Source organism: Stylophora pistillata, chromosome 8 (genome assembly GCF_964205215.1).
Source record: "Stylophora pistillata chromosome 8, jaStyPist1.2, whole genome shotgun sequence".
In the NCBI taxonomy this organism is placed as follows: domain Eukaryota; kingdom Metazoa; phylum Cnidaria; class Anthozoa; order Scleractinia; family Pocilloporidae; genus Stylophora; species Stylophora pistillata.
Genome location: NC_142526.1, coordinates 25,419,699 through 25,444,495, shown reverse-complemented (window position 1 = coordinate 25,444,495; position 24,797 = coordinate 25,419,699). Strand labels below are relative to the sequence as shown.

The 24,797-nt window shown below is 39.9% G+C and overlaps 2 protein-coding genes across 5 annotated transcripts; one reads left to right on the top strand and one right to left on the bottom strand.

The window, feature by feature from the left end:
- The first annotated feature begins 667 nt into the window (after positions 1-667).
- On the top strand, positions 668-14,083 carry LOC111334428 (uncharacterized). 3 transcript variants are annotated; one of them, XM_088731001.1, is made up of 12 exons: positions 668-831; positions 2,162-2,447; positions 3,367-3,592; positions 6,073-6,299; positions 6,667-6,891; positions 8,341-8,514; positions 9,070-9,304; positions 9,767-9,894; positions 10,453-10,570; positions 11,010-11,078; positions 11,681-11,752; positions 12,318-14,083. In XM_088731001.1, the coding sequence occupies exons 2-12, from the start codon at positions 2,190-2,192 to the stop codon at positions 12,674-12,676; spliced, it is 2,091 nt and encodes a 696-aa protein (XP_088587127.1). In that variant the 5' UTR covers positions 668-831; positions 2,162-2,189; the 3' UTR covers positions 12,677-14,083. The 3 variants fall into 3 exon arrangements, with proteins under 3 accessions (XP_088587127.1, XP_088587126.1, XP_088587125.1); XM_088731000.1 differs by having other exon boundaries at positions 671-831; positions 2,104-2,447; positions 6,664-6,891; XM_088730999.1 differs by having other exon boundaries at positions 672-831; positions 6,664-6,891.
- Positions 8,930-23,764, bottom strand: LOC111334822 (ATP synthase subunit O, mitochondrial). Of its 2 annotated transcripts, XM_088731004.1 has the most exons (8): positions 23,634-23,764; positions 23,501-23,551; positions 22,124-22,307; positions 21,277-21,336; positions 20,925-21,037; positions 15,389-15,475; positions 14,798-14,924; positions 8,930-9,944 (listed from the first exon to the last, which is right to left on the bottom strand). In XM_088731004.1, exons 1-7 carry the CDS (start codon positions 23,682-23,684, stop codon positions 14,811-14,813), a joined length of 660 nt encoding a protein of 219 aa, XP_088587130.1. In that variant the 5' UTR covers positions 23,685-23,764; the 3' UTR covers positions 8,930-9,944; positions 14,798-14,810. The 2 variants fall into 2 exon arrangements, with proteins under 2 accessions (XP_088587130.1, XP_022796382.2); XM_022940647.2 differs by lacking the exon at positions 8,930-9,944 and having other exon boundaries at positions 14,544-14,924; positions 23,634-23,763.
- Positions 23,765-24,797: the final 1,033 nt, after the last annotated feature.

Genomic DNA, 24,797 nt, shown 5'->3' with positions numbered 1-24,797 from the left:
TGAACTCGTTCACGCATCGTAGATGCCAGGAAACTTTTCTGTCATCTGTGATGGTTGACAAACCTCCAGCCAGGAAAAATGAGTTTGCAAAGGTTTAATAGAGAATGATGAGGGTAATACCGTTGAAATCCCTGAAATAGTCCGTTAAAATAGAAAAATGCGTTTTACTGTTTCATTCTACATGCATCGAGTTACTTCTTGCGTGACTACTACGAAGGTAACCCATCGAGTAACGTTTGGCAACTTTCCTAAAACGTCTGCCTTAATGCATTAAAACTGTTTTTAAATCAATTACAGTTTCACAATGAACTCGTGATAAAGTAGTGACGGATTCCATTTCAAAATGACTGGTAGTAATGAGTTTCGAATCATGCCTAAAACTTGGGGAATCCCCTGGGTTACGCTTGTATAGAAGTTGATACGCACATGGAATACACTCAAATATATATCCCTTGTCATTGAAAAACTCTTATAATTTAAAAAGACATGATTTTAAAATTCATATCCATGGAATGTATTTTTAATTTAGGCGAGAGCTTTACTTGTTGTTCTTTTTAATTCCGGGATTTTCCCAGAAATCAGGAATCCAAAATAAATTCCGTCACATGAGTGGTCATATGACTAGTTTCGGTGAATGGGTGCGTAGTAATTTCGTAATACGATATACCTTCCTTCTTTTCCATGAAACATCGTGTAGCATTACCGCGTTGTATAAAGTTCCGTTACACGGGACATTACAACATCAATGTATATGCATCGGAGCAAGAAACCACAAGGAAAATACTCAGTACAGCGCGTTAAGCAAGATTTTCCAGCGGGTAGATTTATAAGGTGAGAAGACTGTACAGACGAAAGTCCAGAGAGGATTTGATTTATCGGGATCACAATTAGTGCAACATTTGAGTTTTGTGGAATCGAGTCCTCCATTGACATGTTTTCTCTGCAAACTATCCCATAGCACTTCATCTCAAGTGTAATTTTTGTTTAAAAATCCAGTCAAAGATACGCTAAAAATGAAAAGCACATCCATTGAATCCGTGGTGAATTACGATGCAATTTCGATACTTGGCCTCGGCCGTCAAGCGCATGCTAGTTTTCATTCACCATAAATTCTTCTAAGTTTAAATTTCCTTTTATGAAAGAAAAGCTCAGTATTTATTATAAGAGAAAGCCAAAAAGCAGAAGGATTATTCTCTGTTCTTTTAGAATGACTAGTTCTGTAATAAGTCCAAAATATGTTGTCATGTTGTCGAGCAAGAGAAAGAAGCTGCTATTTCGGTGTTCAAGTTCGAATTAATATAAATTCCATATGAAATATACTCTAGCAGTAGGCTCTCTGTCATCTATGTTTGCATTCACTTGTACTGACTTTAAAAGCAAACATACGCTGTAGTGCATTTGAATACGGAAATCCAAAAAGTCCGGAATGAAGTGCCTACAAGGGAAAGAACCTTTTCCATCTGGTAAAAACAGAGCATCTTTTAAAAACATAATTGGTATCATAGATATCCTTGTTTTGTTTCAATACAAAAAGTCGAAGGGGCTGTGTGTTAACTGATATCTGAAGATGATTATTTAGTATATTATCTGAAGCTGACCGAAATACGTGCTTGGACACGCAGTATTAAATTAAATTTTGTTTCCGGTTGTCACAAGGTCACTTTCCTGTCACGCTATCGAGTCTTTTCGTGAGGCCGATCCTCCGAAAAGCGACTGGTTATTAAACGTAGTAGTGGAAAGAGTGGAAAGAGTTTTTGCGATGTCCTTTATTTTTTTTTTTCCGTTAAAATTTTAACTCTTTCCCGCCAACAGAAGAAAAAACAATTTTCCTCTTCAATTTCATATTCAAAATCAAAACGTCCTTTACTTGTTGAGAACGATTGTGACTAGTCTACCACAAACTGCAAAGCGCAACAAATTGCACATTTAACCAGAGGAGCAATGAGCTCTACTATTGTTCTCCATCAACCTACTATTTAATGAGCTCTACTATAATTGTTCTTCATCAACCTACTAAATTTAACCTTCTAAAGTTAACAAGGCCTCCTTTATTTCCCACTGCGTAGTAAAATTGCATGTATCACTCCATCCTCTTCTATACAGTATAACTGGTACCACCCATAATTATTAGCAGAGATAAAGAGAAGTGTGTCATCAACAGATAGTATCTTCAAGAAAGAGGTGTGACAATGGGAAGTTGCTGCTGCACTGCACCGCAGCACCAACCTCCTGAACATCATCAAAAACCACTGGTACGAATGTGTTCATCTGGTAACCACTTTCCCAACTTTGCTGATATTGGAGATAAAGTTGTCCTTTTTGTTGATTTCGGTAAAAACTTTAAGCCACTCCCTCGCATAAATCAGTATCGTTCTTTGGGTGGAGCTACTGCAGGATTGGTGTGGCCTGATATGCGTCACCATGGTGAGGAGGATACACAGTATGAGGTGAGACTTAAGCTGTCTTTGTCAAATTTGGTGTTCTTGATTGCAACAAAAATTTTGATACAAGTCGGAGGTGGCTTTCCAATGAGATTCCAATCAATATACCCACAATCATGGTGGGTATATACCACCAATCCAACAACTATCAACAGCTTCTTTTGTGGATGAGATGTTAAATGGTGTTTTATAATCTCATATGCCATATGCCATATGCCATGAACCAATATTTTCTATGACATGTGAATGTCAATGATAAATTTTTTTTCATGATTTCAAGTTTAAGATTTTACTGCATGTTAGCTAATGAGGGAAAAACCAAAGTCAACTCTCACTTATTGATATCAAGAGCAAATTATCCAATTGTTTTAGTTTAAGTCTACTAGTTTTTCAAACCTTAACAACAAGGCAGGCCCATGTTTTCATCTTCTTAGATCACAGTTACTCAGTGATGGGCTACACGCTTAACTCGCTATCCACCGACATGAGCAAAACATTTGTGACAGATGAACTGTAGGGGGACTGAACATTAACTGGTCAAGCGGAGTCTCGGCGATAGATCATTTAAAATGCATGTTCGGTTGAACTTTCAGACAGTGTGATGTGCGATAACTGGCGGCGGTTACGCTACCCTTTAGAGCGGCATTGCCGCACAACTTAAGGTGGCTTTTCGCTTGCTATGCATTAAACTAATTCTGATCCTATTTATGAAAAAATCTGATTTGTGAAAAGATAGGCTCTTTTCTCTTTAACCAAAGAAACTGAGATGAGCCAGCCTGTTCTATCGATGGTTGCCCCACCTGCATCATTATTATCATCAGCATTATTATAATAATTTTGTTACCCTTTTATTTTAAAATTTGTGGCTCACTCTGCTCACCATATGCTGCTCACTGGTAAAGGGATTCTTAAAATTTTGTTGCAGATTAAGTTTGGTGGACTCCAAGCTTTCTTGAAAAGGATAAAACCAAAAGATGAAGATTGTACAAGTTACCGGTCAGAAATAAAACTTTTAATGACAGATGAAGTTCTGAAAGAGCCTGGTGGGTTGGTGAAATTTATTATACCATACTGCGACAGTGAGGGAAGACCTTTAGGCGAAGTTACTGAAAAAGATCCTGAATATGATGAAAGTCACAGAGTTTACAATCGTAAGTATACAATAGCTGTCAAAGAATTTTAGGGAATGCTGTTATTACAAGTGTAGCTTGAGTATCAGGCTTTTCTTAGAAGGGGAGAGGAGAGGGGGAGAGAGAGGGAAAGAAAATCCTGTCCTCTTCTCCTGACCCCCCCCTTAAGAGGATGGGCTGATACTCAGGTTACAAGTATAGTGATGAGGCTTGAAGGAACCTGTTTTCTCAATGAAGATAGTTTTCCTTGTTCCTACTGAACAATGGCAGCCTTTCCAGCTACATGGAACTCTTAGAGATGAAAGAGGTAGTTTAGATTTAAGCTGTGGCAGCTTCTGGTAGTATGAGTTGTGGTAACTTTGTTGGCGTCCTTCTGTCTCGGGAGACAATGGAGTTGCGCCCATGGTCAGTCTGTGGTGGAGCTGCAGCGCCGGCTGTGGCTGTAGAGACCGATCCTCGAGCGGCAGATCCTGCTGCAGTTGCTGCATGCGAAGACGTTGTCGTCCGAGGGGGATGGGTTGGCCTCTGCTCTCTGGCGCCTGCGAGCTCTCTTGTCTTCCCACTGTTCCTCTCTTTTCTGCTCTGCTGTCTTGATGGCTGACATGGTGGTGGATCGCCAGCCACTGCGGTCCGCTGCCAGTGCTTCGAAGCCTGCTGGCGCAATGCCACCCGCCTTCAGGTCACGCTTTAGCACATCCTTGTAGCGGAGCGAAGGTCGTCCAGTGGGTCTGGACCCAGTGGCAAGCTCACCGTACAGAATGTCTTTCGGTAGCCTGCCATCTTGCATGCGGGTGACATGACCGAGCCATCGCAGGCGTCTCTTGGTTAGCAGGGCGTACATGCTCACAGTTCCTGCCCTTGCTAGGACTTCGGTGTTTGGGATGCGATCCTGCTAGGTGATACCGAGGATTCTCCTGAGGCAACGCAGGTGGAAAGCATTGAGCCTGCGTTCTTGCCGGGTGTAGGGAGTCCAACTCTCGCTGCCGTACAGCAGTGTGCACAGCACACACGCCTGGTACACTTGCGTCTTGGTCTTGATGGTGAGCATAGTGTTCTCCCACACTCTCTTGGTCAGGCGGGCCATAGCTGTTGAGGCCTTGCCGATCCTCCTGTTCAGCTCGGTGTCCAGGCTGAGGTTGCTGGAGATGGTGGACCCAAGATAGGTAAAGTCCTCCACCACATCAAGGGTACAGTCACCTATGGAGATGCTGGGAGCAGTGCTGACGTCTTGGCCCAGGATGTTGGTCTTTTTTATGCTGATTGTGAGGCCAAACTGTGAACAGGCATGGGCAAAGCAGTTGATGAGCTCCTGGAGGGCAGTTTCGGTGTGAGCTGTGATGGCGGCATCATCAGCGAAGAGCATCTCCCGGATGAGGACTTTGCGCACCTTTGTCTTGGCTCGGAGGCGTGCCAGGTTGAACAGGCTACCGTCGCTCCTGGTGTGCAGGTAGATGCCCTCTTCAGATTGGCTGAAGGCGAAGCGCAGCAACAGGGAGAACAGGATGCCAAAAAGTGTCGGCGCAAGGACACACCCTTGCTTGACGCCGCTCTTGATGGGGAAGGGGTCTGAGGAGGAGCCATCGTACTGGACAGTACCTTTCATTTCCTCGTGGAAGGAGGTGATCAACCTCAGGAGCTTGGGGGGGCATCCAATCCTGTGCAGGAGTGTGAACAAACCTGACCTGCTGACCAGGTCGAACGCTTTGGTCAGGTCTATGAAAGCGATGTACAGGGGGCGTCTCTGCTCACGGCATTTCTCTTGTAGCTGCCTCAAAGAGAAGATCATGTCGATCATGGACCTTTCGGCTCGAAATCCGCACTGTGATTCTGGGTACACACGCTCTGCCAGTGACTGCAGTCTGTTCAACACGACGCGGGCAAAGGTCTTGCCGACGATGCTGAGGAGGGATATTCCGCGATAGTTATTGCAATCGCTGCGATCACCTTTGTTTTTGTAGAGCGTGATGATGTTGGCGTCACGCATGTCCTGAGGCACACTTCCTTCCTCCCAGCATTGTAGCAGAAGTTCGTGGAGATGTTCGAGAAGACTGGTCTCTTTGCCTGCTTTTATGACCTCTGGCGGAATGCCATCGTTGCCTGGGGCTTTGCCGCTGGCTAGGGAGTCTATGGCCTTACTGAGCTCCTCGATAGTGGGTGAGTCATCAAGCTCTTCCATGACTGGCAGGGGGCTCGTGTTCTCCACTGCTGTGTCAGTCACGACGGTCTCCCTGGAGTACAGCTCCTGGTAATGTTCCGCCCATCTCGCCATTTGCTTTGCACGGTCTGTGATGAATTCGCCAGTGGATGACTTGAGAGGGGCAGTCTTGATTGCGCATGGGCCGAAGGCTTTCTTCGTTCCCTCATACATGGCACGAATGTTGCCGCAGTCAGCCGATGTCTGGATGCCTTGACATAGGTTCTGCCAGTAGTTGTTGGCGCACTGTCTAGCAATCTTTTTAATGGCCACAATGTAATAAAACTGTAAATTATGAAATTTTTAGATGCAATATGGGATGAATTAATACAACACAATGAGGAAATAAGAAATGACATTCGACGTCGCACATCAACAAGACTGGTTGAAGGGACATATGGTTCCATGGCACAACAAAGAGTCAGGGAATCTGTAGTTAGACAGGGATCAATGGATCAAGTGGATGCTGGAGCTGCAACAAGTGGTAGTCGAGAGCATTTAACTGCAACAGACGAACAGGACCCTCTGCTAGAGGTGAATATCAGAAATTCTTTGTATGTTCTCTTAATTATGTTGTACCCCAAAAGTCTCACAAGTGTTTTTCTTCAGATATTTTCTTCACAATAAGTCTTGTAAATTCCCATGTAAGTTCTTTTGACATATAAGCTATCAGAACATCCTTTCCCTGATCTGACATCACAAAAGAAAACTTAGTGAATTAATAGAGTCATCATTCTCTTTCCCTTTTCAAAATCTGATTCACATACCTCAACCATATTTCATGTTTGGATATAATGTCCCATTAGTAAGAAAGTTACAGACCAATTTAAGATGAAGTCAGCATCATTACACTATATCTTTCTAAAAACCTAATTATCAATTCCCTTTGTTTACATAGCAGTCACCCGGTGCCAAACGTTACTGGCCAGATTCCTGGGAGATGTCTTGTTGGCGCCCTTGCTGTGATTCAATCCTACGTTCAGAAAACTGGTTTACAAGGCTCTTGGCCATGTTTTTTGTGGCACCATTGACCAATGTGACTGGTTTGAGTCTGTACTATCAACTGTACCTGGTTGAAATATTTCACCTAAAATTTAAAACAAAGCTGGGACACTATTTATTTATGGTACGTTTAAAAAAGCATAGTGTCTTGCATTAGATCAAGGAGAACTTGTTCTGCAGACACCAACAAAATGTAGTTCCCTTCCTTTTTTCATTTAATTTTAACTGCAACACACCTAACTTCTTTTGATTGTAATTCTAGGTTTGTTTTAATAGTGGCTGTGATTATGGTTATCATGTATACCTTTATTATTATATGGCTGTGTCTCACAAGGACTGGGAACTATTGAATTCACGAATTTGATTGGCTGAAATTCAATAATGAAAGCAGTCTAGATTTTCCCATCTAGACCGGCATCTAGACCGGTCTAAAAAAAAAGGTACAAAGAATATAAAAAATTGGCATTTAAGACACAGCCAAGCTGTTCTTAACCGAGCTATGTCGGTCTGAATGGGAGAATCTTGACCTCTGTCGCTGGTACAGACCTCACTGCATTCAGTCTGTACTGACGACAGAGGTCAAGATTCTCCCATACAGACCTCCCGCTCGGTTAATAAGAACTACTCAAAATACATAGTGATCACAATACCCATATTCTAGGTACAGGCCAGGTGTACATGAAAATTCTGTGTAATGAACCCTTTAACCGCCAGAAGTGATTAAAATGTAACTTCTCCCTATAATATCCATACATCATCTATCATACAGGTAATAAGAATACTCAAATTTATCAGGTAGTTCTTATGTTGGTCTAAAAACAAATTCTCATCACTAATTTGCAACCAGCTTAAGTGGGGAATAAACAATCAGATCTTGGGAGTTAAAGAGTCAAGGGCCAAAATTAATCATGTGTACATGGTTGTAATTTACCCAATTTTTATGGGTATGTACGTGGTAAACATTTATTCAATGTACTGCACATGTCACATTGCAAATTACAGAAATCATGTGATTACCAAGGCAACAAAGCAAATAAAGTGTATTCCTAATGGGATTCATGTAAAAAACTTTTTATAATATTTGTTTTTTTTTTTTTTTTAGTTCCTGGCATTAGGTTTTTAAGTGTCACCTATAAAAGAGGTCTTAAAGTGGTCAGCATTGTCTTAGCAAGGTTTTCAGGATTTAGGTTGTGTATATATATCTTATTGACCAAGCACGAGGGCCGTACTGGGAGAATATTGGTCCAAGGTCTTGACAGTACGGACCAAGCGCAGCAAGGTCCGTACAAAAAAGACTGAGGGCCAATATTCTTCTAGTGCGGTCCCGAGCAAGCTTGGTTAAAAAGAGATTTATTATACGACTGAAGTTCAAAGGGACACAAGTGCGGTATCATTTGGGACCATTCGGGACAGTGCCCGTTCCAGTACTGAGAGAATATTGACTGGCAATAGAGCATTTTGATTGGTTGATTTTAGTTATTGGCCCTCTGACTGCCTGAGTCGTGTAATTAAACTTTTAATGAACCCATTTTTAAAGAGTGACATTGTTGTTCATATCTTTTTTATCTCGTAGCCACTGATTGTTATGATGATGCTATGTTTTTTTGCCCAATGGAGATTTGATCATGGCTGCTACACATTGGCCAACACAGAAGTGATTGTTTTGAATGGAGCTGCTATCTTAGCTTACATTCTACTTTTCTGGTATTGTTTGTGGGGAATTATCCAAAGAACACCTTGTATGGGGGTATGTGGACTTCAAAAAATTCATCAACACTTTAACTACCATGACTGATCAAGACAGAATTTCTCTTAACAACATCAGTAGCATCAAGCAAACAAGTGTATGTCAACAAGGGGATTAGTAGTTGATCCAGTGCCAGATTCTCCAAATGCACACTATAAGAATAAAAAGGCAGACAGCAAGGAGAATCACTAACGAGATCCTCGTGGTGAAAAGATTAAGATTTCAATGTAGATGAAATTTAAAGTTGGGGTTATTCATTAATGTAAAGAGGCCTAGGAGATGACTTTTTTATGGGTTCTTTTAGCTAGGTTTGATTTTGCAGCCCTCCCTTATCAGGTCTTTGTTCATCCCCAAGAGCAAGAGTAAGGGCAACCATACAGATGCTGGTTCTCAAGTGTTAACCAAGCTAGCCAAATCATTTTTAAAATCTATTAGGAATCACAAAGCTCATATCTTAAAAAGTGTTACATTTTTTACCATATTTATATCATTATCTAAATCCCTCTTAGTTTCCTTTACCAGAAAAATAGTTTTCCTTCAATTTGCCTTTTTTAGCTTTTCATGATTGTGCCTTTGGCTGTCATGTACATTCTTGCAAACATCACATTTCAAATGGCTGTGAAGAATTCAACAGATGACTTGAACTGTACAGCTTGTTGGAATCATACAAACCACCTGTCAAACCGCATTAAATATTTTAATGCATTTGGGCTGATGCACTGGTACTACAATCCTGTCTTGTGGGTGCTTATTTTGTGCTTGTGTCAAGCAGTCTCTCATAGCTTTGAGCGTAAGTGGAATAATAACTTAGGTAGCCTGAGAGTAGGCCCCATTGATACTTATAGCATGTCAAGTGGCAAAAACATGTTCATGCCAGCCCTCCTTCGCTCGTTAGCTTTTAGCTATCTCCTGGCTTCCCTAGTCATGCCACAGCACCAGTTAGAATCTGCTTACTGGCCTCTATTTAATTTGTGGCAGGTCTAAATTGGTAGTGTTCATTATTTCATTTACAGCATCCTTGAAATAACAAAAACAAAGGAGTTTTTAGTTTGAAATTGAGAAAGGGCTTGACTATTCAAAACCTGCTCCTTCTTACAAAGAATTATGAGAGGGTAAATGAGAGTACCCTAGTACAGTTGTAATTTGGGTAACAAACTTAGCTCATTTGGAAAAGTGCAATAGTTAAGTATTATTCCCATTGACAATAATAGGTCAATTTTTAAAAGTTTTAAATCAACTCTATTTCCAACAGCCAAGATTCCACCACGTGTTAATCAGACTAACCACTGGATGAGTTGTGATATAATGTGTAAGACTTATGGTTATCCCAAGGTATTGATGATTTTCCTGGCACAAGCTATCTTTGGAACCATTGATGAGGTAATTGCACTTGGATAACCTTGTTGCAATTCTTCTGGAGGGGTGCTACCCTACAGAAAAGAAAATAATTTTTTTGGTGGTTTTCAAGCCAATGGAGGGAAGTGGTAGCTGAACACAATGCATAAGTCACACAAAAGGGGAGCACAATGCATAAGTCACACACAATGCATAAGTCACACACAATGGAAGCACAATGCATAAGTCACACACAATGCATAAGTCACACACAATGCATAAGTCACACACAATGCATAAGTCACACACAAGGGGAGCACAATGCATAAGTCAAACACAATGCATAAGTCACACACAAGGGGAGCACAAAAAAAAAGACACTCAACCCTGCAATTGTCTCTGCTTGCCTGAAAAATGCAAACAGATTCCATCCTGCTGAATGGATAAAGACATTGTAAAGCTTGATCACAGTTTATCACCCAGTAACTTGACACTACAACCCAGTCAACTGAACTAAAATCCAACCTTACAAGCAGTCTAAAAGAGCACTCAGGGCCATTCAGCCTTTGTTTCTCACTCTAACTAGAATTAATTATCTAACAGCTTCTGGCATCACCCAGGCTTCTTCCCCTGTTGATACTGCGAGTTTGTTTCACTCTTGGGTACAGTCCAAAGGAATGGAAAGTATTGAAGATATTGGTTAAAAAGTCATTACAATATGGTAAGAATTTGTTAACCATTCTGAAAAATAATTAGTAAAGAGACTCTACAATTCATTTGAAAAATCTCAAATTTTGAGATTTAATTTTGCTACCTTCATTCATGCTCAGTGGCAGATCCAGAGGAAGGGTCCAGCCAGGGAGTCTGGATTCCCCTTCCAATATCCCTGCCTGACCCAAATTTTCTTGGAATAACAAGATCACATACATATATTAATTCCCAACAAGCTGTGAACCCATGAGTAAAGGAGTGGGGAGGTGGGTCATGGGTTGATGTAGTGGTACTTGAAGATAACATTTGTGGGTTTTTTCAACAAACCCTCCCTCCCCTCTTTTGAAAATTTGTTGTTCCATCCCTGCCCACGCATGTCATCTTGACCAAAAATTGATCATGTGATGTGACAAATAAATGTAAATGAAAGGTTATTTTCAATTCAACAGGGGACCCAGCATTGGACTACATTGGCACAGGTGGGGCAAGCTCTCTTCCTAAAGATTCAGTGATACCTGGTAGGTATACAAAATATGTGTAACAATGAAAACTGCCTAAGAGTTTTCCACTAAATCAAATGTCACCCTTTGATATCAATAACACATCAAATTGAAATGCGGTGAGAACAATAACAAAGAGAAAATGTACCTGTAATCTAAACTGGAGAATTTAACTTTTTTGCACAATGCTGCGGTAGCAAGCAAAGCTCTCTTAATAAGAGGTGATGTACAAAGTACATCTCAAAATTAACTACAGTAACTCTTTCTAATTGGTTAAGCACTGGCTATGATATGCATATGTCTCCGAAATGATGTAAGTTAAAGAAAAACTTATACTATAATAATCCCTCCACAGCTATAAGGTTTCTTATGAGTCCTCATGCCAAAGAATACCATGAAATGGTTCCCCACCTCTTACTTATTACAGTCAACCCCGTAAAAGGAATTAAAATTCGTCAAAGATGTACTTTACAGTGTACAGTAAAGTTATACAGTTTACTTGTACCATATGTTTCTTCTTCTAATTTTAATAAGACAACTTCTTTTTCTATTCTTCCCAAAAGTATATGCTTTTCTCCCTAAATTGCCTGGTTTTTTTTTTTTTTTTTCACTCTTTGCAGAAGTCTCATTGTCTACAACTGGGACAAGTGGTGAAGCTCTGGAGAACTTTGATAACATTGGTTACAACATAAGTAAGAATGAGTTATTTATAGTAAAATTATTAGAATATTCAACTGTTTAAGAATCACCCTAACTGCAAAATAATAGGATATTTGGAACAAAACTTTTGAAGTTCACTTTACAGTCAAGAAGTGCAGTGCTTTTGCAGGAAAATCATGAACTAGAGGGCTTCAGTCCTTTAGTAATTCAACTGAGAGTTCTAAATTGAGACAGTGGTATTCTTCGAAGGTAAATAAGAGCTAAAAAGGTAAAATTATGTTTAAATGAACTCCTCATCAGTTAAGCAACCTTCCCACCAGACTGTAAAAATTCCAACGCGAGGAATGCTGATACTGACTTGTGTGAGCATTGAATGTACTACCCACAATGATAACTGAGAAAACATTTCAATGAAACTATCTACACTTATGCTAGTATTTTCGCTATTAGAGCACGACCATTAGTCAATTTCTGACAAACAAGATTTCTTTTTTTAAAAAAAGTTTTAGTATGTGACTCTATACTGTGCACTAAAGATGAAATACAGTGCACTAGAACTGTATCAATGAATTTAGACTTTTTAAATTCTTGTAACAGGGAAACTAAAGAAAAGGTTACAAGAGATGGAGTCCACACTTACTGACAGACAACGCAAAATACTAACTGACCCCCGCACAATCCATTACAGTGCTGATGACTGGCTAAAACACTATATTGTGGTAAGGCACTATGTTGCAAAGTATGAATTACAAGTGCACGCATATGGCCCATTTCGATCAGGAAGAGATAACAGGGATGCTCCATATGACAATAATCGAATGGAGAGAGACTTTCCCCTTACTAAGTACAGCAGCTTTAGAAATTTCTTGCAACAGGTCCGTTTTCACCTCTGGTTGATGGAGGATGAGTTCATAACAAAAAGAGCTATATCAGCATGTTGTGAAAAAGAAATTTAATCAGTCATTTCAGATTGAGTCTGATCACACTTTGGTATGGTACCTGGATAGTATTTTAGTTCACTTTATGGGGAAATTTCTTTCTGAACGTCTGCTTTGAAGTATTTCAACTGATAGTTAGATTATGTTTTTAACTTAGAAGAGTAAAAAGGATTTTTATGGGAACCCTATAATTTTATACTTGTTGTGGATCTAGACATCAAATTTGATGAAAATCTTTCTTATCATCACAACATAAAATCTAACAAAATAATGATCATAGTAGAAATCTTATTGAGATGAAAGAATATAGTGCTATATATATAAACTAGCTAAATTTCCTTAGTATGTTTCCAGTGTTGAAATTCTAAAAAACTTTCATCTTCCATTTTAAGTTCATTGCAACTTGACAATGCAAATTCAGTCTAAGCAATTTTAGAGCATAGTATGCATCATCTCATTGGTCACTTCAGTTTCCCTGCAGATGCTCTATCAGGTTTTATAGTTCACCACTAAATTTTCTCCAGTTCTTATTGGTTTAAATCGATCACGTGGCACGATAGTGTTCATCCGTGGATCTCGACACTATCAGCCCATAGTGCCCGCCCGCGGAAAATAAGCGGATGGATAGTGCCCGTCCGCAGAAAATATCTGGATTGATAGTACTCATCTGTGAAAAGTTTTGAATAGTTTGACGGCCACAAAGTTGGGCAGATCGGAAAAACAGAGACTTTTCAATTCTGACAGGTATAACAAATTATTTAGCCAATATACGGTTGCGAATTATTGACATTTGTGACAAGCTGTAGGCGCGAAAGAAAATTTAGTGGTGAACAATAAAAACAATAGAGTGTTATGTCTTGGAACTATCGGTCTGATAGTTGCCCCTTGGAAATTTGATGTTCTTAAAACTAGCATATTTGTTTTAAGAACATCAAATTTCCGCGGGGCAACTATCAGCCGATAGTTCCTCGACAGATACACTCTATTGTTTAAATAGAGCCCAATTGCAACTATTTATGGCCTTATCATGTTGCAGAGCCCAAAAATTGCATTCTACTGCTTAAATAGAATTGCAGCTTAGAGAAATGCAAGGTAGTTGGACTTTTAACCCTGTTGTATCCAAATTATGTTTGTGATATATAAGATTATGTTATTACTTGTAAAAGAATCAATTGAAAGAAAATTTTGTCTTTGTAAGACAGAAGTGGACCATATTTGTTCAATAGAGCACATGCATCCTGAATCGCATGTGGCAACTATCTGTCACAATTTTTAAATCATCTCAGATATTTTAAAAATGAAATGAGCAATAACATTTTACAAAGTAAAATATAGTGTTTGGCAATTTAATTATATTATATTTTTATTGTGTAATTTTCTACAATAAACAGACAATGCCCTCAGTTGGTGCTTGTTCTCACCAGTTTTGGATGTCATGTGTGCTTTATAACTGAACAAACCAAGGGAAAGTGATATGTGTTTGCTACATTGAGAACAAAAAACCACTACCTGTAAATGGCCCTCAACAGTCACAACAGCTTAAGAAAAATATATGCAATTTTTTTTTCATAATGAATAAATCACAAGGGCTTGAGCAAGGGGCATTGTTGCCATCTACCACTGTTAAGTTACAGAAGGTGCACCTTAACATCAGGTTTTAATCAGCACCAAAAAAAAAGGCAACTACACCACATTTTCAAATTTAAAAAAAGGTAAAGCAGAAGATACTACACTGTATGCATTTCATCAGGACATCCTAGTTCTGGAATCAACAATCCCCTACCCTACCCCTCCCACCAATGTTGCAGAGAATCCTTTTAAAAAAACTCTGCTTGGGCACTGAAAATGCACACTTAAATCCCAAAGTAAATTCTTAGAATTCATCAACAGTAGAATTTCTTATTTTTAATACATTTATTTCCCAGAAAGGAAATCACACTTGAAGGTGGATGCATTCTTGAGAGTTAAAAAGATTCTCAGGAATTGTATGTAGTTAACTACAATACATAAAAAAAAAAACCCAGATATTCCACAACTTAATAAATCATTACAATTACATTGATGAATCACCAAGAAATTTCAGTTATTTGTTTGTTAATCAAACCTTTATTGTACAACTCAGGAAATCTAAGAACTTACAAATCCAAAAATATTAAACACTTTCTCGCAATGAACGTGTGATATTCTTTATCTTTGTGGCCATGGACATGTCAATGCGTTTGTCACCAATTTCCACAATCATACCACCAATCACTGAAGGGTCGATCTATTTGGGGTAATAAATTAACATTAGCAGACCCCAAATCAACACAAAGAAGTTCCAAATGTAACAGTAATCTTTTCAGCTTCAGTTGGTAAGCTTAAAGTTGTGTTCTTGGATGAAAAACAGGATGCCTTAAGATTCTCTTTAGTCAAAAAGTCCCAAAGTAGGTAATGTTTCCAGAGTGATATAAGGGCACATATCAAAAGCTGTTCATAGTAATGCTAAATCACAAGACAACATTGACTAACTTCATATATCCTCTGGGTGCAATCTCCCTTTGCTCTTAAGTTCCCTTCCCCACCCCCCAGCTGCCATTCTTCTCTCACAAGCCTGCTCCTCAAATGTGACCAGAGAAAGGTAAGCCAACCAAGTGCTCAAAAGAAAGATTACAGCATGTGTGTACTAAAAATACAGTATGAAAGGTGGCCTTACAAGGATGAAAACATAGCAAGTGGCAGTTTACTTACATTAGTTTGAACCTTAAGAGTTTCATTCTTTTGTACAAAACCCTTCAATGCTGCTTGCAACTCTTTTATTTGAGAAGAATCCAATTCCTGAGTAAAACAAAGCAATAAACACATGTACACATTCATAAACATTCTTCAAATGACAATGTAGTCAGAGGTTCTATCAATTAACTATTGAACAGCATTTAACTTAAGCATGGAAGACATTTGGGAATTCCTTCACTAGTATAAATGTACATTCAAGTAATGTACAGTCCTTACAGGTAGGATTGAAAAGATAAAGTCATCAATCAAATACCACTTCATGAGTGTTAGTTCTGTATCACTCCATGTACAGATGCACACCACTATGGCAGGGGTTTCATTAATGTTTTCAGCAGGAGGGTGTTATAGTATGGAGATGATCTGTATTGACTGTCCGTTTGTTGTGAGCCCGCGTAGTATGCAGCGGTAATGTTACCATGTGTTCTTATCAATATAATCTTGCTGTTGACTCGCCATCTTGTGCGTGTACACTCTTCTGAAACCCCCAAAACATAATATATCTGGCGGTGAAGACGGGATCATGCCAAACTTAGGCAAAATAGAAGAGTTCGATCCAACCTCCACCAATATCAATCGTTACTTAGAGCGTTTGGAGCAATATTTTATCGCGAACGGCGTTCCAGCGGATACAGGCGAACGATTCAAACGCAGAGCAACCCTGATCTCTGTCATCGGTTCCAAAGCTTACGACGTCCTTTCAGACCTGTGCTCACCAGAAGCTCCTTCCAAGAAAACTTACAGTGATCTCGCAACCATTCTCAAGGACCACTTTGCTCTGAAGAAACTTCTTATCGCAGAACGATACCAGTTTCACAACTGCATTCAACTCAAACACCTTGCTTCTACCTGCAACTTCGGCACACATCTAAATGAAGTTCTATGTGATCGCTTGGTCTGTGGACCTCGCAACAAAAAAATACAGAAAAAGTTGTCAACCAAAGAACACAACTTTGACGAAGCTCTCAAAAAGGCACTCGGTGCTGAGGCTGCCGAGACAGATGTCGCTGCACTCTCTCGAGAAGACGCCACTCCAGTAAACAAGCTCGATTCTGTTGGCCGTCAGACATATCATCCGCGCAGAACACCCAGGCCTCCATGTGAGGGCCGAGACAAAAAGCCACTTAACCAGAAACAAAACAACAGCACTTCTGAATGTCTTAGTTGCGGCAAAACAGGCCACGCACGTTCCCAGTGCAAATACAGGAACTATACCTGCCATTCCTGTGGGCGATCGTGTCATATCACAGATGTATTCAAGTCTAAATCTCAGAAGATCCACACGGTTGAAGAGCCAGAAGCATCACAACTCGACCCCCTTTCAAATCCATTTTCTCTCTCGATCTTCAGCATGAATGCACAGAACAATGGCATAGAAGTACCCGTTGAATTGAACGGAACCCAAATCTTAATGGAATTGGACACCGGCGCTGGTGTTTCAATTATCTCCCAGGAGACTTACAACAGGCATTTGAAGGAGACCCCACTCCAACCCTCTGATACACTTCTGCACACCTACACAGGCGACCCAGTCCAAGTCTCTGGTCAGTTCTTAGTACAACTCAAGTATCAAAATCAGCGTGTCACTGTGCCACTCCTTGTAGTTAAAGGCTCTGGACCATCATTCTTTGGAAGAAATTGGCTCTCTTGTGTCAAACTGGATTGGAAGAAAATATGTAGCATCCATGTCTCAGACCCAGGCCTCACATCGGAGGTCAAGTCACAATTGCACAACACAGTCCAGTGTCACTCTAATGTCTTCAACCCTGGCCTTGGTACTATTCAGGGAATCACAGCTAAATTGGAGATGAAGCCAGATGCCCAGCCAAAGTTCTGCAAGGCCCGCCCAGTACCTTATGTTCTCCAGGAAGCAGTAGATGCAGAGTACCACCGACTAGAATCCGAAGGTATTGTGGAAAAGGTCGAATTCAGTGAATGGGCAACACCCATGGTTCATATTCCCAAGGTGGATGGCGCCACATGGTCATATGGAGACTTTGCTGTTACGGTCAACCCCCAACTCAATGTCCCTCAGTATCCAATTCCCCTGCCTGAGGATGTATTTGTCAACTTGCAAGGCGGAAAACGATTCACCAAGCTTGATTTAAAGAATGCTTATCAGCAACTCCCAACAACTCGGTACAAAAGGCTACCGTTTGGTATTGCCTCATCCCCAGCAATTTTTCAGCGGACCATGGACATCATTCTTCAAGGTCTTGAGCATGTCGCAGCCATTCAAGATGACATTCTGATCACGGGCAAGGATGATGAACAGCATATCCAGAATCTGAACACTGTTCTCAGTCGCTTAGACAGTTACGGCTTGCGACTCCAGCTCAACAAGTGCAAGTTCATGCAGCGGTCAGTAACCTATATGGGTTGCGTCATTTCTGCTGAAGGAATTTCCCCAACGGAGGATGAAGTTGAAGCCATAAAGAAAGCACCACACCCTGAAAACTGCACCCAATTAAGAGCCTTCCTGGGAATGATAAACTACCACGGGAAGTTCATCAGCAATCTAAGCTCAATTCTTCAGCCACTCAATCAGCTCCTTCAGAAAGATCAAGAGTTCCTGTGGTCCCCCCAGTGCGAGGAGGCCTTCAACAATGCAAAAGAATCTCTCTCTTCCTCCCATGTGCTGGTGCATTACAATCCTAGACTCCCAGTGATTCTTGAAAGCAACGCAAGCCGATATGGTATAGGGGCTGTCATACTTCACCGTTTCCCCAACGGAGACGAGACCAATCACATATGCCTCAAGGTCCTTAAATTCATCTGAGAAGAATTACAGTCAAATAGAGAAGGAGGGCCTAGCCATCATTTTCGGCGTGACCAAGTACTACATGTACCTATTTGGGCGCAAGTTCACACTTCGAACTGATCACAAACCTTTGCTAAAGATCTTTGCACCAGACTCTGCCACACCTGTCTTGGCAGCAGCACGTCTTCAGTGTTGGTCCCTGCTCCTCTTGTCATACCAGTATGAAATTGAATTCAAGCCTTCTGCTGAAGTAGCCAGCTCTGATGCCCTGTCCAGACTACCCCTGCAGTACAGGAAGGATGCCAGTGTCAAGGACAAAATCTTCCAGGTCTCGGCAGTGCAATTACGCAAACACCCTGTTTCTGTCTTAGAAATTGCACGCCAAACTGCTAGAAATCCAGTCCTAGCTAAGGCTCTCGCGATGACCCAAAATGGTTGGCCTGCCTTTTTCAAAATAAACTTCACTCCTGAGCTCAAGCCATTCTTCCTCCACAAGGATGAGCTATCTGTCGAGCAAGGCTGTCTGATATGGGGCCTGCGAACCGTCATACCTCCCTCCTTACAGGAGCAGATTTTAAGTGAGCTACACAAGGCGCACCCAGGAGTCGCACGCATGAAGGCAGCTGCCCGCAGTCATGTATGGTGGCGTGGGATAGACAGCGACATCGAGGAGAGAGCACGTGGGTGCAAGCAGTGTTTCCAAACCAGAAGGGCGCCACAAGCAACACCACTTTCCCCTTGGTCGTGGCCTACAGCTCCTTGGGAGCGCATCCATGTAGACTTTGCCACCCACCAGTCCAACCACTATCTCATTATGGTTGATGCTCACTCAAAGTGGCCAGAAGTGATTGGTCCCATGAAAACCACCACCGCTGAAGCAACAGCCAATGCGATGCGCAACATTTTTGCAAGATACGGCCTTCCAAAGCAAATCGTTAGTGACAACGGCCCACCTTTTCAGTCTGCCAAGTACGAGGGATTCTTGAGACAAAATGGCATCCAGAAGATGTTGGTTTCCCCGTATCATCCATCTTCAAATGGTCTAGCTGAGCGGTTTGTGCAAACTTTCACGTGCTCTCTAGAATCCTCAGCATCTGATCCATCCTGCACACTGCAGCAGAGAATTCAGAACTTCCTTTTGTCTTACAGAAGCACCCAGCATGCCACAACTGGCTCGTCCCCAGCCATACTGTTTCTAAAAAGAGAATTGCGCACACGTCTCTCTCTAGTGAGACCGGACCTCGCCACTCATGTTTCCCACCAGCAAGTAAAGATGAAGATGCACTATGACAAGCATGCTAAATTCCGAGATATTGCTGTTGGCGACACAGTCCTTGCACGCGACCACTTGTCAGGGCAAAAGTGGCAACCTGGAACCGTGGTACAATGCCCCTCTTCACACTCTTGCCAAGTTCACCTTGATGATGGGTGAGTTTGGAGGCGACATGTGGATGACGTCTTGCAGAACAACTCCCACTCTACAACAGCTGAATCTGGTGTACCATCCTTGGAGACGGCAACCCCAATTGTTCCAGAACCCAAACCAGTTAGCTCACCTGAAACAAGTTCACTTCCACCTGATAATTCAGCTCAATCGGAGACAACTCCTGCCTCCACAAGTCTTATGCTGCATCGATCATCATGTTCTCACAGACATCCCCAGAGATTGATTGAGGAGATGTGAACTGAACATTATTAATGAACACCTGTTGTTGTTGGTACTGAATGATCGTTACTTAGCTGATGAACTCACAGAATACTTAGTTCTAGGGACACTAAAATGGAGACTTGTTAGTACTGAGTATTTGTTTATTTTGCTTATGAGAGAGTTATTCTTAACAAATCTCCAGGGGGAGGTGTTATAGTATGGAGATGTTCTGTATTGACTGTCCGTTTGTTGCGAGCCTGTGTAGTATGCAGCGGTAATGTTACCATGTGCTCTTATCAATATTAATCTTGCTGTTGATTTGCCATCTTGTGTGTGTACACTCTTCTGAAACCCCAAAAACATAACAGAGGGCAACTGGTTTTCACAGGCGGGCAAAACTTTTTCAACTAAACTTCTTTATAAGATAAACCTCCCTCCAGATTGTTAGACCAGGTGGGCAAAACCGTCCTTACAACTGGTCAGTTTGGCCGGTGCCCGGCCCTTTATGAAACCCCTGCTATGGGTATACTGATTGCACTAACATTCATAATGGCACTTCATACATAGAAGAAGGGATACTAACCTGATCATGGATTTAATAATTATCAACATGCAATACACCTTTAAATTTGTATGTAAACAAAATTAATTTCAGAATATGAAATAACCACTGCAATGATCAACTACAAATCAGACACAAGACTGGGTTCTGAGTTACACTAAATATAAAAACTAAATTGTTGTGATAATAGAACATGAGAAACTGATTGAGGACAGGAGTTCATTTGGTGTAAATCTTCAGGTTCACCTTACTTCAACTCTATACACAATATTAATCTAGCACTGAAATTGTAAAAAAAGTTGAAGTCTTCACATTTTTCTAATTTGCGTACTGAAAGTACAAGATGAAAGAGAAATAGTCTTGTATGGATATGGGGCAAAAGACTATGTAAAAGTACATAGCAATAAGATACTGATACATGTACATTCTTGAACTGAAAAACACACTCATGGGTGATAAGGTATCCCTTACAATGATATAGCAGGTAACAAAATGTACTTCAATCAGAGGAACTGAAACAAACCTTGGCAGTTGTTATGGAACACAACACTTCACCTCTGGCTGCACTCATAAGTTTTCCAAATGCAGAAACTACATTGTGGACTAAAGGAAGGCGATTGTTTTCTGCCAATATTGCTGTGGACAGAAACCCAAAACAAGGGTGATATTGGATTTACTAATGTGTATGCTTAAACCACAAACACTCACTTGCCTATCCCTCAATATCAATAGCATTTTTCAAGCTAAACCATACACATTATGATTTGTGGTTTCATGCTATATGCAAACATGAGAGATCTAACAGCAACAAGTAAAGCAAATTCAATTAATAGGATAAAATTAAAGGATAAGCAATTTCAAAACAAAAAACTCACCCATCAGGTTGACTGTAAGATCAGTATATTTCTGTGATTTCAACACATCAGTAAGAAGTGCTAAAAAAGGAAAGTCAGAGCTAAAATCAAATACAGACTAAACATTGCACATCAATGAAAATGACAATCCTCTACAGCTTCTTTAAACTAGAAGAATACTTCTAAACATCAAAACTGAGGAGATTCTACACACTGTCAAAGTCACCCCTCAAAGTTTTAACAGTGGTGAAATTGATTTGGATTACATGCTCTTTCTTTTTGTTAAGCAACAAGTGAGTATGTGTGCAAAGAGTGTCTGTAAAACAATGACCTAAGACTAAAAACCTAAGACCTTCTTAAAAACTTACCAATTCATTACAAACTAAAAAGGCAAGAATGGCTTGTAATAAATTAAAACTGTCACAGTCCAAAAAATGCTAAATCAGTGGAGTCTTTGTTTTCTAGGAAAAGCCTGGTTAAACTACAAAATGAGAAGGCACACTAAATAGCTTTCTTTGTATTCAAAAGACACCAAGTCTTCTTAACCCCTTTAGAAAAAGCTAACACAAACAAAATCAAAGGGGTCTTTGTTTTATAGAAAAGGCTGGGTCAGACTAGAAAACAAAGACCTTTGATGAAACACTTTGTCAGATGTAAAGAGACAAACAAATGATGGGGTCTTCCTTTTGTAGAAAAGGGCAGGCCCAACTACAAAACAAAGACCTTTCAAATCCCTAAAAACACTTTGTCATATTCAAAGAGACACAAATATTGTGAGCTCTTTGCTATAAAGAACAAATCGTGTTTAATTTTTGCAAAGACTGACAGTATGAATACTGTCAATGCAGTTTAGCACATAAACCCTTACATTGTTTCTTGTACTTGTTCAAAGTTGGATTTTCAAGATACTCTGAGAGTTTTTCATTTGTCCTTATAAGCTCGTCAACATTCAGTAATTCACTCTCAACCTTCTCCAAGTGCTTTTGCTTAGCTGCAGCAGAATACAAGGCATGTGCATAGCGGCCTTCAACGCCAAACACCTGTATAGGAGGCTGTAAGAGAAACAAAACACATTGAACTCTCTTGGTTTGTGATAGGGGTAGAGACATTTTGTGGGTTATTTCAAATATATTGTTATTTCAAAATTCAGGCTTGTTTTTCATTGGGGAGAATACATCAAGATTGAGTCTCTTAATTAACAATCAGTTCTCTAAGTCAAAATCTTTTAAAAGTCATTTTGCATTACTGGTGATTTCAGAGTTTGGGTGCTATCTTAGACTTACTGTCACTTTTGGCCTCAATCTCATGTGATCATTGACCCTCATGGAGACACTTCAAATTTCATCAAGTTTTTCATGAGTACAGATCGCTTAAGTTTCAACAAGCAATTAAATTTTACATCTATTGCCAAATCATTTTGACTTTTCTGAATGACAGGTTATGTATTCCCCTACAATAGGTGGTTCGCACGTTACGTCATCGCCGCCATGTTGGTGGGGTGTAAACAATAGATATCTCGTTAGCTTCTTTTGTTCGTCCACCAGCTCTTGTTCCTTTCACCATTGTTGCCTGTGTCTCTAGAGATTGGTTGCAAACCACCCATAGGATCACTTTCATGTTTGATTAGACACAAAGTGATAGAAATTGATCCTTCTCACAGAGCAAAATTACTTGCTTATCTTGAGAAAACAAGAATCCCATGGATGCACTTCACTCACCTATGATTATTTTTAGTCTTAATGTTAAAGATTTAAAACAAATGCAAACCACAGAAAAGTTTCACATTTCGTCATCTAAATCAGCCTGAATCTTAACCGTACGTGTGAGGTCAAGTAAAATTATACTGCCGTAAATATTGATTCAACCACAAATCATGTGAACAGATCACCGTTTAATTCCAAGTTATTGATACCCAGTGTGGTGTCAAGAATTTCTCAGAACCAACAGAAGCTAGTAAACGTGTACGTAATCGCAGGTCCACATCTTAATGTTGCCAGTAACTGACCTGTGTTACCAAATAAACTATGTATGTATGTATGTACGAACATGTGAACTCTGGTACTTTTAAGAAGACACTTGTAAATATGCTTTTAACGAAAAATTGATTTATCTCTATTTCCCTTGTAGTTAATTTCATTAGTTATTACATTTCATTCCTTTGTCTTATCTTGTAATTTTTAATACATTGTGGCTGAAAAGCCTTGTAAAGGGAGCTTCCATAAATATATGTGTTGTATGTATTCACCTTAGCGGCTAGCTCAGCACATCGGGCAGACGAGACACTCAGATTTCGGGCCTGTCATGTGTCAAAAACGAAGAAAATACGATATTTCTGTAACAAACAACAATTCTGGCAGATCTTTGTCAAATTTACTCACCAAGAATGGCACACTCTCTAACAAGCGACAACCTCTCAACATAGCCGCCATGTTGGTTGACTAAAGTAAATCTCCCGGATATACGTCTAGTACCCAGTGTATTCGTGCTGATATCGATGTGCCAATTTTACATAAGTAAGTGGACTTTGAATTTCTTATAATTCTAAATGCTGTTTTTCTTTCCGTTCAACAGCCCCATATTTTTAACATGATGGGGCAATATTTCACGACTGGCCTAGCTGGATTGATCAGTTTGAGGAAATTGCATAATGAATCAAAGTCACTAAGTCATTAAGAACATGAAAAGAAATTTGCAAAAGCCTGTTAATTGACATGGGTAAGGATGCACAATCAAAAATCAAACATTTTTAGATTTCTGAGCCTGGTGCATAACTTTGAAATGAGCTCCTAAATTATTCTTAGCTGTAGAAATTATTGGGGACCTTGTACCTTCAAAATACTGACCAAAATTTAATGTTGTTTTTAGAGAATTAAGACAGTCATTTTTAACCTCAAAAAATGACCAAGCAAGTAACTTACTTAACTGCTAATATTATCCTAGTCTCCTTTTCAGCTGTTATTTGGTCTTGTCACACAACATGAATTGTTGCAAATCTTGAATATGGAAACGTTAGACCGGAGAAGGAAACAACAATCCCTTATTCTGTTATATAAATGTTTTCATAATGATGGTCTCAAGTATATCAGAAAATTTTTTAGTTTTAGGGAAACTATGTACAATCTGAGAGGTACTGGCATAAATTTGTGCGCACCTAAATTTAATTTAAATTTTATGAAAAAATCTTTCACTTACATGTGTGTGCAGCTGTGGAATGGATTACCTACAAGTGTGAAACTGGCCAATAATATCAACCTTTTTAAGAAGCTATTAGCTGCTTCACCATTTTATACCTGTATTTAAGAGACTCTGAATTTCATTGTACAAACTTAATTTTAATGTTAATTTTAAGTTATTTGAATTATTGTTTCACCATTTTATACCTGTATTTAAGTGACTCTGAATTTTATTGTACAAACTTAAATTTTAATGTTAATTTTAAGTTATTGCAATTTCTAATCTATTGGGTCTTGACAGTATGTATTAAGTTTTTCAGATTCTTAATCTTAGAGGCACGTACGTATTTTGAACAAGCTCTACGAGCT

What these genes read in the sequence shown, in the direction of transcription:
- LOC111334428 (XM_088731000.1), top strand. Translation starts at nt 2,190, where the DNA reads ATGGGAAGTTGCTGCTGCACTGCACCGCAGCACCAACCTCCTGAACAT. An exon ending in AGTCTCTCATAGCTTTGAGC is followed by an intron (nt 9,305 to 9,766) that starts GTAAGTGGAATA and finishes TATTTCCAACAG; the next exon opens with CCAAGATTCCACCACGTGTT. An exon ending in TAAAAAGTCATTACAATATG is followed by an intron (nt 10,571 to 11,009) that starts GTAAGAATTTGT and finishes TCAATTCAACAG; the next exon opens with GGGACCCAGCATTGGACTAC.
- LOC111334822 (XM_088731004.1), bottom strand. Translation starts at nt 23,684, where the DNA reads ATGGCGGCTATGTTGAGAGGTTGTCGCTTGTTAGAGAGTGTGCCATTC. An exon ending in TAGAGAGTGTGCCATTCTTG is followed by an intron (nt 23,552 to 23,633) that starts GTGAGTAAATTT and finishes GACACATGACAG; the next exon opens with GCCCGAAATCTGAGTGTCTC. An exon ending in TCTTACAGTCAACCTGATGG is followed by an intron (nt 21,038 to 21,276) that starts GTGAGTTTTTTG and finishes TTCTGTCCACAG; the next exon opens with CAATATTGGCAGAAAACAAT.